At 47.1% G+C, this 17,395-nt stretch overlaps 2 protein-coding genes across 5 annotated transcripts in view; one reads left to right on the top strand and one right to left on the bottom strand.

Annotated features, from left to right (window-relative positions):
- The first annotated feature begins 52 nt into the window (after nt 1–52).
- On the top strand, nt 53–7,072 carry LOC115176355 (DNA-directed RNA polymerase III subunit RPC3). Of its 4 annotated transcripts, none has more exons than XM_029736287.1 (14): nt 53–185; nt 361–507; nt 647–881; nt 963–1,181; nt 1,308–1,384; nt 1,542–1,646; nt 2,003–2,176; nt 2,314–2,365; nt 2,489–2,549; nt 2,665–2,815; nt 2,888–2,989; nt 4,719–4,768; nt 4,961–5,110; nt 6,642–7,072. In XM_029736287.1, the coding sequence occupies exons 2-14, from the start codon at nt 361–363 to the stop codon at nt 6,718–6,720; spliced, it is 1,602 nt and encodes a 533-aa protein (XP_029592147.1). In that variant the 5' UTR covers nt 53–185; the 3' UTR covers nt 6,721–7,072. The 4 variants fall into 4 exon arrangements, with proteins under 4 accessions (XP_029592147.1, XP_029592146.1, XP_029592145.1 ...); XM_029736286.1 differs by having other exon boundaries at nt 66–185; nt 358–507; nt 617–881; XM_029736285.1 differs by having other exon boundaries at nt 66–185; nt 617–881.
- Nucleotides 7,053–17,395, bottom strand: part of LOC115176354 (integrin alpha-10) — a 50,580-nt gene continuing 40,237 nt past the window's right edge. The window contains exons 15-30 of the mRNA XM_029736284.1: nt 17,222–17,352; nt 16,912–17,078; nt 16,577–16,719; nt 16,038–16,148; nt 15,806–15,891; nt 15,344–15,485; nt 12,519–12,611; nt 11,107–11,183; nt 10,827–10,916; nt 10,658–10,742; nt 10,292–10,405; nt 10,096–10,203; nt 9,834–9,947; nt 9,647–9,742; nt 8,448–8,561; nt 7,053–8,313 (exon numbers count right to left, since the gene is read on the bottom strand). Of these exons, the coding sequence (XP_029592144.1) occupies nt 8,263–8,313; nt 8,448–8,561; nt 9,647–9,742; nt 9,834–9,947; nt 10,096–10,203; nt 10,292–10,405; nt 10,658–10,742; nt 10,827–10,916; nt 11,107–11,183; nt 12,519–12,611; nt 15,344–15,485; nt 15,806–15,891; nt 16,038–16,148; nt 16,577–16,719; nt 16,912–17,078; nt 17,222–17,352 (1,722 nt within the window). The 3' untranslated portion in view covers nt 7,053–8,262. The remainder of the gene's footprint in view (nt 8,314–8,447; nt 8,562–9,646; nt 9,743–9,833; nt 9,948–10,095; nt 10,204–10,291; nt 10,406–10,657; nt 10,743–10,826; nt 10,917–11,106; nt 11,184–12,518; nt 12,612–15,343; nt 15,486–15,805; nt 15,892–16,037; nt 16,149–16,576; nt 16,720–16,911; nt 17,079–17,221; nt 17,353–17,395) is intronic.

Raw genomic sequence — 17,395 nt, forward strand, 5'->3', positions numbered from 1 at the left:
CAAAGAGGGCGGTCCGCCAACATCCCTTCATGCAATGCGCAACTCTCTGGGAAAATAAACTTACTTGTGAGGGCGGAAATTCGTTGTGTTGAAGCGCTGGCAATCATGTGTTTGGGATTCTGAAGTTGTTTTGCGAGGATTCTCCCGAAACTCATTCCATGATCTGAAAAGGGTGTTTTGCAAAGGTTTGTGAGCATGGCAGTTAAGTTATAAAATTAAAGTTGTTAGTAAACGTTGTTGAAAAGCCGTTATTTGGTTACCGGTTGTTAGTGTCATCATACTTCTCAGCGTAAGTATATTTCGATGGAACAGTCCAAAACGTGTTGTTGACCTGTTCCCCGGTTCCTCCTGTCTCAGCAGATGACTGCCCAGGAGGTGCGGCTGTGTGGCTTGCTGCTACAGGAGCACTTTGGAGAGGTGGTGGAGAGGATAGGCACTCACCTGCTCAGAGCAGGGGCACAGAACCTCAGGACCATCGCCAATGAGACCAACACACCACTGGACCTGGTACGACACACACACACACACACACACACACACACACACACACACACACACACACACACACACACACAACTATTGTTAAACCTAGGTGGTGACTCTGTCTCTTCTGCAGGTGAAGAAGTCTCTGTGTGTGTTGGTACAGCACGGTGCTTGTGAGTTCGGGTCGGGCCGGCGAGGCCCCGGGAGCCCAGTGGAGTACCGGGCCAGCTGTGAGCGGGTTCTAAGGGTTCTGCGGTACCCGCGGTACATCTACACAGCTAAGACCCTGTATGGAGACACAGGAGAACTCATCGTGGAGGAGGTCCTACAACGAGGCCATATGACCATGAGCAACACGGTCAAGACTGTAGCTGACCGACTCACTCATAACATGGAGGGTGTGTGAGAGAGCGATTACAAGATGTATGATTATTCTATATTTTCTTCTCCTTCTGTCCTCATGATTTTTCTCTCTGTAGAGGGTCGTAGTATGGAGTACAGTGAGGTGGTCTCAGCCTTCTCTAAGCTGGTGGAGACTCACTTCCTGCAGCGCTGTCCTCCGGTGGCCGAGATGGGAACTGCAGCCACCTCCGCTACCCCGGCGACCCCCGGCACCCCTGCCGCCCCCGCCTCCACTGCCCCCCCAACAGCAGAGAGCAACCCTGACTGCTACAAGCTGCCCCATGTCACACTCACAGGTACCGCAAACACTCCTATAACACACAGTATCATTTCACCTGTGTGCATACCCACATGTAAACCTCCTGCTATATGTAATTCAGTAAATATTTGCTATACACTCGCTTGTTATGTTTATGGGGCAGGTCGTGGGAAGCGCAGACGCTCCAGTGACGACAGTGAGGAGCAGAGAGGAGGGAAGAAAGCCAAGATGGACTCAGAGGTCAGACCCTCTACTCTTGGCACTCAGAGATAATGGGCTGCTATAGAGAATCAGAGAACCTTGTTCTGTTTTTCTTTTACTCTCAATAAGGAATGAAACCGGTTTGAATGACTTGTGCCTCTTTCTATCCCCTCCCTCCCTCCCTCTCTCTCTCCAGTCGTGTGGTGATGAGGGGATCTACTGGCAGGTGAACTTTGAGAGGTTCCATCAGCACTTCAGAGACCAGGCCATCATTAGTGCTGTAGCCAGCAAACTGGACCAGGTCAGTGACACAGACCCCTACAGACTACCTCCGTATGCTTGTAGACCAGGAGAGATTTAATGGGGTGGTCTAAGTCAGGGATTCCCAAACTGAGGGGTAAGCAGGGAGGGTGTGGTGTGGCGTAGTTAAATAAAAAATAAATGGCCAAATTTTCTCTGCATTTCAAGACAAAATGTGTAGAATTGCAGGAAAGCTTTAAACCTACAAGATGTTTTCTCCACCAACAAGACGGTTGTGAACAGTTTGTATCATGAACAGTGCTTGTACCCATATAAATAGATGTGTCATACGAGATGTTCCCCAATGCTGGAAGGGGGGCCTGAGTGAAAAAGATCTCTCTCTCTCTCCCCCCACAGACCAGTAGTGAGATTGTGAGGACTATGTTGAGGATGAGTGAGGTCACCACCACACAGACCGCCGCCTACACTCAGCCCCTCTCAGCCAATGAGATCTTCCGCTCCCTCCCGCCCAACTACAGCATCAGCAGACCAATCCTGGACCAGTACCTCTCCCTTCTGGTGGATGACCCGGTAGGAGCAGATCTAAGATCAGATTCCCCATTCCCATATCCCAACCTTAACCATTGGGAGATCAATTGCAGAACTGACCTTGGATCAGTGCCTAGGAGGCTGGTAAACTGATGTTTCTCCCTCCCTCTGTTCCTCAGATGGAGTTTGTGGGGAAATCAGGTGACAGTGGAGGAGGAATGTACGTGGTCAGTATCCTTTTACAACCCTGATGAAACCTGTTTGAGTTTCTCATCCACACACTATTGTATAATAGGTCATTTCCAGTATTTCATGATACAGTTGTAAGTGGTCGTTTCTTGACTGACCACTCAGATCTCCAAAGAGCCCTGGCCAACCTGGCGAGAGCTACACTGGAGTCTGTGGTACAGGAGAGGTTGGTGTGTCTGTGTTTGTCAGTTGGTCTGTGTCCATTTACTCTGTTTATGTCTCTGCCCACGGTGGCTACATAGCTTGTAGGGTGTCATTCATTCAACCTTTCCCATTGTCAGGTTTGGCTCGCGGTCGGCTAGGATCTTCCGTCTGTTGCTAAGGAAACGTCACCTGGAGCAGAAGCAGGTGGAGGACTTTGCTATGATCCCTGCCAAGGAGGCCAAAGACATGCTGTACACACTGCTGTCAGAGAACCTGGTACAGCTACAGGTAACACACAAATACACACACACACTATACAAACCATACATTATCATGCTCAACTGTTTTTTTCCACCCTAGGAAATCCCTAAGACTCCTGACCACGCCCCTTCACGTACCTTCTACCTGTACACTGTCAACCAGCTGCCTACTGCCCGCCTACTGCTACAGCACTGCTACAAGGTACACATTCAAACTAAGCTATACTATGAGCAGCAGGATGAAACGCTGATATTGCAGATGAGCGTGATGCAAGATGTTGCACTCATGACAAAATATTTGCAAACCTGAGGCGCAGCGGTAGTGCTGCAGTTTACTGAACACATATTGTCCATATTGACACATTAAATCCCCAGCCTCTTTCTGACTTTCTCTCTTCTACAACTGTACCTTTACATCTACGTTTTAAACTGTCTAAATAAAGAGGAAGTACGGAAGGAGAACGAGTCAAATATACTTTCAGTTTATTAGGTACACCTATCTAGTACCAGGTCGGACCCCCCTTTGCCTCCAAAACAGCCTGAATTCTTTGCGGCATGGACTCTAAAAGTCGGAAACGTTCCACAGGGATGTTAGTCCATGCTGATGCGATGGCATCACACGGTTGCTGCAGATTGGACAGCGGTACACCACCGCCACCAGCCTGGTCCGTTGACACCAGGCAGGATGGGTCCATGGACTCATGCTGCTTACGGCAAATCCTGACTCTTCTATCAGCATGAAGCAACAGAAACCGGGATTTGTTGGATGTTTTTCCACTCATCAATTGTCCAGTGTTGGTGATCTCGTGCCCACTGGAGCCACTTGTTGTTTTTAGCTGATAGGAATGGAACCCGGTGTGGTCGCCTGCTGCTATAGCCCATCTGTGACAAGGACCTATGAGTTGTGCGTTCTGAGATGCCGTTCTGCACACCACTGTTGTACTGTGCCGTTATATGCCTGTTTGTGGCCCGTCTGTTAGCTTGCACGATTCTTGCCATTCTCCTTTGACCTCTCATCAACAAGCTGTTTTGGCCCACAGGACTGCCGCTGACTGGATGTTTTTTGTTTGTCCATTCTCGGGAAACCGTAGACACTGCTGTGCGTGAAAAGGACAGTGGCCGTTCCTGAGATGTGGCACGCCTGACACCGACGATCATATCACTCTCAAAGTCGCTTAGGTCACTGGCTTTGCCCATTCTAACATTCAATCAAACAGTAACTGAATGCCTCAATGCCTGTCTGCCTGCTTTATATAGCAAGCCACGGTCACGTGACTCAGTCTGTAGGAGCGATATATTTCCGTGAATGTGGTGGTGTACCTAATAACCTGGCCGATGAGTGTATATATCTGCATGTGTACTTTAAGGTGCTGCAACTTGATAGCTTCAGGACCACAACAGCAGAGACATTTAGTGTCGCAATTCACACTTCATTGTTGCGAAGCCTGCCTGATATTGCTTCTACATCTGCATTGCTTGCTGTTTGGGGTTTTAGGCTGCGTTTCTGTAGAAGCGCTCTGTGACATCTGCTGATGTAAAAAGGGCTTTATAAATACATTTGATTTGATTGCTGTTTACTTCGTGCATCGCTGACTTGACCATTAATGGTGGACGTCTGACTTGCAGATAGGGCTGGGAATTGCCAAGGACCTCATGATATTATCACAATACTTAGGTGCTGATACGATATGTATTGCGATTCTCTCGTTTCTATATGCAATGCGATATTGCGATTTGATGTTCCAAACATATTGCTCGCTTTATGTCTGCTGCAGAGAGACGAGAGCGCATGAGAACGTTTGTTTTGATCAGTCATGGAAATAAAAGTGCAGAAAATCTGTTGGCTTACTATTATAAAAAGAAGATGGAGAACAGGTCCAAAACAATATTGCGATATGTAACTATACATTTTCCCCCATCACTACTTGCAGACAGTGGCTAATCTGATTGAGAGGCGCCTCTTTGAGACCAAGGAGAACAAGTGAGTTTATTGATTGATTCCTAAGTGGATGGATAGATTTGTTGTTTTTTTTCACTAAGTTTCCTGCTAAGGTCTCTTTAGGTCTGCATATTGATTTTTAGAGGACAACAATGGAAACAAGTATGACTTTTTGTGTATATAATCCTCATCAATTTTGTTACATGTACAAGACTTCCTGTGTTTGATTGACAGGCGTCTGCTGGAGAAGTCCCAGCGAATCGAGGCGATCCTGGCGTCGCTGCAGGCCAGTGGGGCGGAGCCTGAACAGTTGACAGAGGTGGAGGAGATGATCACTGCCCCCGAGAGACAGCAGCTAGAGGCCCTGCGACATCACATCAACAAGTACTGCATTACTACTGCACCTTAATTACCACTACATCCATACTATAGATCTATAGAGACAGCAGCTAGAGGCCCTGCGACATCACATCAACAAGTACTGCATTACTACTACTACACATGTACTATAGATCAGGGATGGGCAACTTTGATGGGGATGGGGGCCACAAAAAATATGAACATCGCGGGTCTGCGCAACCACATCCATACCCACTCATGCAGTCAGAGCTGACCCTAGCCTTTTAGGGGCCCTAAGCTAGGAGAGAATAAATGTACTTTTTAGAGTACATTTCCTGCAATTCTACAATTCTAGTGACATTTTGCCATAAGGTGGAGAGAAATGTTTTCCATTTTTAATATGCTATCTGAGTGAGTGATTTAATTCAACCATGATTAATTCTAGTTTAGATAAGACTAACAATCTAGAAAATGTTAGCTGACATGGGTGAGTGACTGTCAGTGACGGACATAACAAGAGAAACTGCTGATTCACAACAAATGTCAAAATTGCAACTTGTGTATTCTACTATTCTAACTCTCAACAGTAAGTTGAGACCTCCAACTAGAGACCTACGACGTCACATCAACAAGTACTGCTACAATACTACTACTAAATCAAATCAAAGTTTATTTGTCACGCGCACCGAATACAACAGGTGTAGACCTTAGAGTGAAATGCTTACTTGCCAATGGTGCGATTTTTAGGTAAACAATAGATAAGTAAAAAAATTGTGAAAAATATCAGTAGTGAGGCTATTAAAGTAGCGAGGTTATATACAGACACCGGTTAGTCGGGCTAATCGAGGTAGTATGTACATGTAGGTATGGTTAAAGTGACTATGCATATATGATAAGCAGAGAGTAGCAGTAGCGTAAAAGAGGGGTTGGCGGGTGGCAAGACACAATGCAGATTGGCTACCCAGACTATGTTCGGGGGCACCGGTTAGTCGGGCTAATTGAGGTAGTATGTACATGAATGTATAGTTTAAAGTGACTATCCATAGATAATAAACAGAGTAGCAGCAGTGTAAAAGAGGGGTTGGGGGGGGCGGGACAATGCAAATATTCCGGGTAGCCATTTGATTAGCTGTTCAGGAGTCTTATGGCGTGGGGGTAAAAGCTGTTGAGAAGCCTTTTTGTCCTAGACTTGGCGCTCCGGTACCGCTTGCCATGTGGTGGTAGAGAGAACAGTCTATGACTGGGGTGGCTGGGGTCTTTGACAATTTTTAGGGCCTTCCTCTGACACCGCCTGGTGTAGAGGTCCTGGATGGCAGGAAGCTTGGCCCCAATGATGTACTGGGCCGTACGTACTACCCTCTGTAGTGCCTTGCGGTCGGAGGCCGAGCAGTTGCCGTACCAGGCAGTGATGCAACCAGTCAGGATGCTACTGCTACGACACCCATACATCTATAGACAACATCTAGAGGCCTACGACCTCACATCAACAAGTACTACTACAGACTTGTTACTAATACTGCTACATTACTGTGGCTTTATTAACTCTTTCTTTTACTTGTTTCTTTTCTCCCTGAAGGTTGGACTCTACAGAGAACCAGGTGGATGAGACTGTCTTTCTACTGGAGTCCTACATCTTCTCTACCAAGACCAAGTGAGAGGGAGGGAGGGAGGGAGGGGAGAAATACAATGGACATAAAGTTGCATCAATAAAATATGTTTGGGTTTTGATATACTTGACTCACTTGGTGCTTTTTTTGCCTGACGTACAGACATCATTATTTCAGTTTTATGTTCAACAATGTCTGCTAGTGTGAAAGGGCTTTTTCTTTTATAGAATGAAGTAGTCTGAAATGCCTAATTTAAAAAAAAAAATATATATATATATTTTTTTTTAAATGTTATGTAATGAAATATTTGGTTTAAGTGTATTTAGTTAATGTGTATGAATGATCCTATGTATGTATAAATGAACATGAAAGAAATTAAAAACATTTACAAAAACTTTAATTATCAACAGTTTTAATTTGACTCAAAAAATGAACTGTACTGTAGAGAAAATGGGGGAAAAATCTAAAGTCATGATGACTTCTGAATATTAAATAGACAGTTTGGTTTGTGACAGTGTTTCATAGAAATACAAATATATTCACATGATTATAAGTGGCCCCCATTATCAGATAGTGCATTTTCATTCAAGCTTCCTTGAAGGATGGTACTAATTACAGGTTGATACCTGTACGGTATCTACTTATACAACATGGTACTAATTACAGGTTGATACCTGTACGGTATCTACTTATACAACATGGTACTAATTACAGGTTGATACCTGTACGGTATCTACTTATACAACATGGTACTAATTACAGGTTGATATCTACTTATACAACATGGTACTAATTACAGGTTGATCTGTACGGTATCTACTTATACAACATGGTACTAATTACAGGTTGATACCTGTACGGTATCTACTTATACAACATGATACTAATTACAGGTTGATATCTACTTATACAACATGGTACTAATTACAGGTTGATACCTGTACGGTCTGTAGTCATTGAACATCATACCAAGTCACATTGCACCGGGAGTGTCAAACTCATTCCACGGAGGGCTGTGTGTCTGTAGGCTTTTGTTTTGTTCATTCAATTAAGACCTAGACAACCAGTTGAGAGGAGTCCCTCACTAATTCATGACCTTAATTCATCAATCAAGTACAAATGTGGAGTGAAAACCTGCAGACACTTGGCCCTCCGTGGAATGAGTTTGACGCGTGGTGAACAGCATTATTTCCTGTCTGGGACATCTCTGAAGAAAACTCCTGTACACGTCCTTCCTGCTGTACGTTCCTAAACAGGTGTGTAACTAGAGCCCTACAGCCATGGGTTCACCGGTAGAAACAGACAAGATGTTGGGGAGTCTGATGATAGATGCAGTCTGTGCCATGTGATGTTAGGTGTTTTGACAGTTCACACACACACTGGGCAACACTCATCTGTACTGGCTGTTCGTTCTTTATGGGGGGGTGGCATGATTTAGAAGAGAGGGAAAGCATCTGTTTTTATTGCTGGGGGGAGGAGCAGTCTCTGCAGGTCGTTGCCATGGGGATGGGCACGAAGTGGACTCTGTGGTTCTCTGGTTGTCACACATACTGTATCCATTGACTGACATCATGGCGACGAGGGGCGGGGTCAGTCCTCGAGTTCCTCGTCCTTTATCTGTTTACGAGTGAAGAACCCCAGCTGGAGAAAGGAGGGATGAGAAGGAAGGAGTGAAACCCAAAGTGTTGATCTTTACCACAAAGGCAGAGGAGAAAGAAGTTATTGCAGAGTATGAGGTACAGAGGGTACTGTATGGTGAGGTGTGATTGGTGTACCTTCCACATTGCGAAGATGATGAGGGCCAATAGCAGAAGCCCTCCAATGATGCTACCTATCAGAATCCAGAGAGAAATAGGGATGGCCCGCCCCTTTAGAACCTCCAACACCGTCTGACGGAAAGAGACAAAAAGGCTGATTGTAGAGACAGACAGATATTCATCACCCTATACCAGCTTCCTACTCTATCTGGATGTAAACAACAGTCAGACAGATATTCATCACCCTATACCAGCTTCCTACTCTATCTGGATGTAAACAACAGACAGACAGATATTCATCACCCTATACCAGCTTCCTACTCTATCTGGATGTAAACAACAGTCAGACAGATATTCATCACCCTATACCAGCTTCCTACTCTATCTGGATGTAAACAACAGACAGACAGATATTCATCACCCTATACCAGCTTCCTACTCTATCTGGATGTAAACAACAGTCAGACAGATATTCATCACCCTATACCAGCTTCCTACTCTATCTGGATGTAAACAACAGTCAGACAGATATTCATCACCCTATACCAGCTTCCTCTATCTGGATGTAAACAACAGTCAGACAGATATTTATCACCCTATACCAGCTTCCTCTATCTGGATGTAAACAACAGTCTGACAGATATTCATCACCCTATACCAGCTTCCTCTATCTGGATGTAAACAACAGTCAGACAGATATTTATCACCCTATACCAGCTTCCTACTCTATCTGGATGTAAACGACAGTCTGACAGATATTCATCACCCTATACCAGCTTCCTACTCTATCTGGATGTAAACAACAGACAGACAGATATTCATCACCCTATACCTGCTTCCTACTCTATCTGGATGTAAACAACAGACAGACAGATATTCATCACCCTATACCAGCTTCCTACTCTATCTGGATGTAAACGACAGTCTGACAGATATTCATCACCCTATACCAGCTTCCTACTCTATCTGGATGTAAACGACAGTCTGACAGATATTCATCACCCTATACCAGCTTCCTACTCTATCTGGATGTAAACAACAGTCAGACAGATATTCATCACCCTATACCAGCTTCCTCTATCTGGATGTAAACAACAGTCGGACAGATATTTATCACCCTATACCAGCTTCCTACTCTATCTGGGTGTAAACGAGTCAGGCACAGACGATGCTAAACCAGTCCTCCACTATTAGTGTGAATCCTGCTATTCTCTCACCTCCCTCCAGATGGCGCCATTCCCCAGAGTGACCAGGTTAGATTCCTGAGCAGCCAGACGATAGGCACTCACTATCCTCACCACCTTAAACTTAGCCTGGTGACAGAGACACAAAGTCAGAGTGAGTGTTTTTATAGTTAGAGCCGTGTGTGTGTGTGTGTGTGTGTGTGTGTGAGAAACTTCGTACCTGTCTGAAGAAGTTGTCGTGGACCCTGCGGCTGACTCGTATGAGAGCGGTTTGTCCTCGATGCAGCTGCTGTACCTCACACACCACCTCCACACACCACGACCTGCTGCAGTTCTACACACCGCACACAGAATCATGTTACATCTGAAAATATACTATATAGCTAGTTAGGATTGTGAATGTGATCATCTTGTGTGTGGGTATTTGTGTGTGTCTGCATGTATGTGCGTGCGTCAGTGTATATGTGTGTGTCTGTTCTCACCAGTAGGTCAGTCTGTTGCATGTCTTCAGGATGTAGTGGTCGTACATCTCTCTGTCTGTCCTTCAGCTGGGACACATCACTGTCTACACTGCAGTTCACCCCTGTCACCTGACAACACAAAGGTCACGGTTCAGAACCAGAGAGAAATGACAATAACTGTTTATTCCAACAGTAGTGAGAGAGGGTTAGTACTCACGTTGTAAGAGAAGACCTCAGTAACAGCCATGAAGACTCTGTCTCCAGCTGCTACAGAGGGCAGGCTCAGCCTCAACTCCAGGTTACTCACACTGTAACAGCCCAGGTTCTGCAGCTACACACAGAACACATTAGTCTGATGTGTGTGTGTGTGTGTGTGTGTGTGTGTGTGTGTGTGTGTGTGTGTGTGTGTGTGTGTGTGTGTGTGTGTGTGTGTGTGTGTGTGTGTGTGTGTGTGTGTGTGTGTGTGTGTGTGTGTGTGTGTGTGTGTGTGTGTGTGTGTGTAAAGACAGTATGTATGGGTTATGTGTGTGATTGTGCAGTAAGGATATTAGGGAAACGGATATATTGTGTGTGCACTGCTTACCCTGAAGTGTGTGTAGAACTCTGGTCCTATTGCCTCTGATATGGTTCTGGTTGGGTGGACCTCATAACGGTTCAGATTGGAGTCACTACAAATAAAGGCAGAGATACAGGGAATGAGAGAGAGAGAGACAGAGAGTTACAGAGAGACAGAGAGACAGAAAGAGACTAACCTGGTGATGAAGAGGTCAGGTTCGTACTGAACCACAGTCTGGAGCTGAACACTGTTGTCTCCCAACGTAGCCTCTCTCTCCACACTGTCACTATGGGAACCAGGAACACAGAGATGTATGTGACAGACACATGACAAGACAAACACACAATACTTCTGTCTCTACTGTAGGATTATGACTAGGGTTAGATGGAATCAGCGGAGACTGAATTTCAGGTTCATTTCTAGAAGCTCCCAATAGGAATCCCTTTACATTCCTCCATAGGATTATAGTGAGTTACCTGGCAACTGTGAGTTTCATCTGGACTTTACTGAGCAGAGACGTACAGCTGAACTCAAACTCTAACATGAAGTTAACCTGACAGAAAGAAGATAAGAGGTGGGGGGGGATTGAGTTTGTGGTATCAGAACTACACTGAACAAAAATATAAACGCATCATGAAACAATTTCTAAGATTTTCCATTTGCCTCATGCAGTGCGACACATCTCCTTCGCATAGAGATGATCAGGCTGTTGATTAGAGATTAGAGATGATCAGGCTGTGGAATGTTGTCCTACTCCTCTTCAATGGCTGTGCAAAGTTGCTGGATATTATTGGGAGCTGGAACACGCTGTCATACACGTCGATCCAGAGCATCCCAAACATACTCAATGGGTAACATGTCTGGTGAGTATGCAGGCCATGGAAAAACTGGGACATGTTCAGCTTCCAAGAATTGTGTACAGGTCCTTGCGACATGGGGCCGTGCATTATCATGCCGAAACATGAGGTGATGGTGGCGGATGGCAAGACAATGGGCCTCAGGACCTTGTCACAGTATCTCTGTGCATTCAAATTATCATCCATAAAATCAATTGTGTTTGTTGTCCGTAGCTTATGCCTGCCCATACCATAACCCCACCGCCACCATGGGGCACTCTGTTCACAACGTTGACATTAGCAAACCTCTCGCCCACACGATGACATATGTCTGCAATCTGCCCGTAAGAGCACACTTCTTCAGCGTGCCAGTGGGCATCGAAGGTGAGCATTTTCCCACTGAAGTCGATTACAATGCCGAACTGCAGTCAAGTCAAGACCCTGGTGAGGACGGCGAACACACAAATGAGCTTCCCTGAGATGGTTTCTGACAGTTTGTGCAAACACACAGTTTCATCAGCTGTCTGAGTAGCTGGTCTCAGACGAACCCGCAGGTGAAGAGGCCGGATGTGGAGGTCCTGAGTTGGTGTGGTTACACGTGGTCTGCGGTTGTGAGGCCGGTTGGTCATACTGCCAAATTCTCTAAAATGACGTTGGAGGCAGCTTATGGTAGAGAAATTCTCTGGCAACAGCACTGGTGGACATTCCTGCAGTCAGCATGCCAGTTGCACACTCCCTCAAAACTTGAGACATCTGTGGCATTGTGTTGTTTGACAAAACTGCACATTTTAGAGTGGCCTTTTATTGTCCCCAGCATCGTCCCCAGTCCCCAGCATCTTTTTGATATGTCACACCTGTCAGGTGGATGGATTATTTTGGCAAAGGAGAAATGCTCACTAACAGGGATGTAAACAAATTTGTGCACAACATTAGAGAAAAATACGCTTTTTGTGTGTGTGGAACATTTATTTCAGCTCATGAAACATGAGACCAACACATTACATGTTGTGTTTATATTTGTGTTCAGTGTATTTGATGCCTGACAGACAGACCTTGGAGTGGGAGCGGAACACAGGATAGCTGACATTACAGGAATGACTGTTGGAACTGAGAGATGTACACTCAATTTTCAACTGGGTATCCTCCTAGAGAGAGAGAGAGAGGGAGAGAGAGAAAGATAGGGATGGAGACATCGAAAGGGATGGAGGAAGAGAGAGAAGGGGGAGGAGACAGAATACAACTGTCAGGTTCATTTTGTTTGTTTGTCAGGTTCCCTTGGAGAGTTCATCAACGAGCTTGACGCCTTGATAAGTTCCTTTCCTGAGGATGGCTCACCTCTCACAGTTCTGGGTGACTTTAACCTCCCCACGTCTACCTTTGACTCATTCCTCTCTGCCTCCTTCTTTCCACTGCTCTCCTCTTTTGACCTCACCCTCTCACCTTCCCCCCCTACTCACAAGGCAGGCAATACGCTTGACCTCATCTTTACTAGATGCTGTTCTTCCACTAATCTCATTGCAACTCCCCTCCAAGTCTCCGACCACTACCTTGTATCCTTTTCCCTCTCGCTCTCATCCAACACTTCTCACTCTGCCCCTACTCGGATGGTATTGCGCCGTCGCAACCTTCGCTCTCTCCCGCTACTCTCTCCTCTTCCATCCTATCATCTCTTCCCTCTGCTCAAACCTTCTCCAACCTATCTCCTGATTCTGCCTCCTCAACCCTACTCTCCTCCCTTTCTGCATCCTTTGACTCTCTATGTCCCCTATCCTCCAGGCCGGCTCGGTCCTCCCCTCCTGCTCCGTGGCTCGACAACTCATTGCGAGCTCACAGAACAGGGCTCCGGGCAGCCGAGCGGAAATGGAGGAAAACTCGCCTCCCTGCGGACCTGGCATCCTTTCACTCCCTCCTCTCTACATTTTCCTCTTCTGTCTCTGCTGCTAAAGCCACTTTCTACCACTCTAAATTCCATGCATCTGCCTCTAACCCTAGGAAGCTCTTTGCCACCTTCTCCTCCCTCCTGAATCCTCCTCCCCTCCCCCCTCCTCCCTCTCTGCGGATGACTTCGTCAACCATTTTGAAAAGAAGGTCGACGACATCCGATCCTCGTTTGTGTCAAACGACACTGCTGGTCCTGCTCACACTGCCCTACCCTGTGCTATGACCTCTTTCTCCCCTCTTTCTCCCCTCTTTCTCCAGATGAAATCTCGCGTCTTGTGACGGCCGGCCGCCCAACAACCTGCCCGCTTGACCCTATCCCCTCCTCTCTTCTCCAGACCATTTCCGGAGACCTTCTCCCTTACCTCACCTCACTCATCAACTCATCCTTGACCGCTGGCTACGTCCCTTCCGTCTTCAAGAGAGCGAGAGTTGCACCCCTTCTGAAAAAACCTACACTCGATCCCTCCGATGTCAACAACTACAGACCAGTATCCCTTCTTTCTTTTCTCTCCAAAACTCTTGAACGTGCCGTCCTTGGCCAGCTCTCCTGCTATCTCTCTCAGAATGACCTTCTTGATCCAAATCAGTCAGGTTTCAAGACTGGTCATTCAACTGAGACTGCTCTTCTCTGTGTCACGGAGGCTCTCCGCACTGCTAAAGCTAACTCTCTCTCCTCTGCTCTCATCCTTCTAGACCTATCTGCTGCCTTTGATACTGTGAACCATCAGATCCTCCTCTCCACCCTCTCCGAGTTGGGCATCTCCGGCGCGGCCCACACTTGGATTGCGTCCTACCTGACAGGTCGCTCCTACCAGGTGGCGTGGCGAGAATCTGTCTCCGCACCACGTGCTCTCACCATTGGTGTCCCCCAGGGCTCTGTTCTAGGCCCTCTCCTATTCTCGCTATACACAAAGTCACTTGGCTCTGTCATATCCTCACATGGTCTCTCCTATCATTGCTATGCAGACGACACACAATTAATCTTCTCCTTTCCCCCTTCTGATAACCAGGTGGCGAATCGCATCTCTGCATGTCTGGCAGACATATCAGTGTGGATGACGGATCACCACCTCAAGCTGAACCTCGGCAAGACGGAGCTGCTCTTCCTCCCGGGGAAGGACTGCCCGTTCCATGATCTCGCCATCACGGTTGACAACTCCATTGTGTCCTCCTCCCAGAGTGCTAAGAACCTTGGCGTGACCCTGGACAACACCCTGTTGTTCTCCACTAACATCAAGGCGGTGACCCGATCCTGTAGGTTCATGCTCTACAACATTCGCAGAGTACGACCCTGCCTCACACAGGAAGCGGCGCAGGTCCTAATCCAGGCACTTGTCATCTCCGGTCTGGATTACTGCAACTCGCTGTTGGCTGGGCTCCCTGCCTGTGCCATTAAACCCCTACAACTCATCCAGAACGCCGCAGCCCGTCTGGTGTTCAACCTCCCCAAGTTCTCTCACGTCGCCCCGCCCCTCCGCTCTCTCCACTGGCTTCCGCTACAAGACCATGGTGCTTGCCTACGGAGCTGTGAGGGGAACGGCACCTCCGTACCTTCAGGCTCTGATCAGGCCCTACACCCAAACAAGGGCACTGCGTTCATCCACCTCTGGCCTGCTGGCCCCCCTACCTCTGCGGAAGCACAGTTCCCGCTCAGCCCAGTCAAAACTGTTCGCTGCTCTGGCACCCCTATGGTGGAACAAGCTCCCTCACGACGCCAGGACAGCGGAGTCAATCACCACCTTCCGGAGACACCTGAAACCCCACCTCTTTTTAAGGAATACCTAGGATAGGATAAAGTAATCCTTCTAAGTGGTTGTTCCACTGGATATCATAAGGTGAATGCACCAATTTATAAGTCGCTCTGGATAAGAGCGTCTGCTAAATGACTTAAATGTAAAAATGTAAATGTGTGTGTGTGTGTGTGTGTGCTTCGTACCCGTATGCTGAGACTAGAGAAGTGGAGGTTGTGTGAGTAGTGCAGTGTTAGGCTGGTGTTATAGGCGTTCTCCAGTCTGTTCTGCAGCTGGACTTCTACAGCCAGACGTCTGCGAGGGCTACGGATCACATAGGGCTGCTGTCTGTAGAGAGGAGTTACATTCAGACATTCATACAACTACTACATAACTACTACACAACATGAATACAACAACTACACAACATGAATACAACAACTACACAACATGAATACAACAACTACACAACATGAATACAACAACTACACAACATTAATATATGAATACAACAGGAACGCTTGACTTAGTAATTGTTTGGCTGATTGTGTGTTGACTGGACACAAAAAAGAGATTAACATTTTTGATCAGGTGTGTGTGTGTCTATACGTGTGTGTCCATGTGTGTGTGCACATGTGTTCATGTGTGTTTGTGTGTGTGAGATGTACCTTGTCCCAGAGATGTCCATGTGAGCCTGCAGCACCAGATCAGTGACACACACATCATCCTCACCACAGTCTTTGAAGAACGTAATCTGGAGACATCAATGTACAGTATTTGAAATGGAGGTGCCAGAGTAATACTGTAAATAACGTACAGTAACAGTACATTACATCATACAATTTGGCCAGGATGCTACGAGCACCCCACACACACCCCACACACACCCCACACACTGACCGATCTCTTGAAGGTGGTGGGCCAGCCTTCGTCCAGCACTGGGCCACTCTCTGTGTCGTTGATCTTAAAGCGCAGGGAGAAGCTGATTGGACGGATGTAGTCAGCTGTGTCCTATCACAGACAGAGACAAAGGGTTAGAGGTCAATATCAACAGAATGTAGTGTTTCAGCATGTAGATTGTGTGTGTCGGTCGGGGTGAAGGATGTGTGCAAATGTGTGTTTTGGCATTGTGTGTGACATATAGAAGGGCAGGTTGTGGCAGTAGCGTGTACATTGTGACGGCCCTGAATTTTCCTGAACCGTCTCAGTGCTTCTCCTCCTGGTTGTGTGTTTGTGTCAGGGCATGTGTGTGTGTGTGTGTGTGTGTGTGTGTGTGTGTGTGTGTGTGTGTGTGTGTATATATGCCACGGCTTACAGTCAATCGTGCATACAAAAAAGTATGTATGGTCACTGTTTGGTCCCGGGAATTGAACCCACTATCCTGGCGTTGCAAGCACCATGCTCTACCAGCTGAGCTCTGGTGTGTGTGTCATACTCACAAACACATGGAAGGGCAGGTTGTGGCAGACGTTCTCTCCTGTGTGAACTCTGACCCCCAGCTGTGTCTGTCTCTGGTTGCTGTCGTCAAACAACGCCCTCGCTGTCAACTTTCTCTCATCCAACATGGCCACCACCGACAGCTCTGAGGAGGAGGGAGAAGAGGATGTTAGTGTTGATAACAAATCTATCAAATCTAACAGGCAGACTCCCTCCCTCCTATCTCCTTCCCCCTCTCTCCCCCTCGTCTCTCCCTCCCCATTACTCTCTCCAGTCCCCTCCCCTCCCTGCCCCTCCCTCTCTCCCCTCCCTCACCCACTCCCTCCCCCTCCCTTACCGAAGCTGTTGCTGTGAGTTCCAGGGGAGCGGGACAGAGCCAGGAAGCAGGCTGTAGCGTTGAGACAGGCAGACTCCCTCCCTCCTCTCTGACACGTCTTCTGGATGACGTTGATTGAGTGGGGCTGGAAGGACAGACTCATGTTGATCTGGACTATACTACGAGAACTGGAGAGAGGGGAGGGAGAATTGATCATTCAATGATGACGATCATCATCACATTTAAAAGAAATACTCCACAGTCAAGTCAATTTATCCCTCCCCTCCCCTCCTCTTCATTCCTCCACCTCTCATCATCCCTCCTTTCTTACCTGAGTAGTACAGCACTGCCCTGGGCCCCCACAGCCAGGTCTAACAGACCATCTCCATCCAGGTCCAATCTGGCACTCACACTGCGCCCAAAATACTGCAGAGAGGGGGACAGGGACGACCCTGCGATACGCTACAGGGAGAAGGAGAGGTGAGCAAGGAGGTGGAGAGAAGAG

Source organism: Salmo trutta, chromosome 37 (genome assembly GCF_901001165.1).
Source record: "Salmo trutta chromosome 37, fSalTru1.1, whole genome shotgun sequence".
NCBI lineage: Eukaryota > Metazoa > Chordata > Actinopteri > Salmoniformes > Salmonidae > Salmo > Salmo trutta.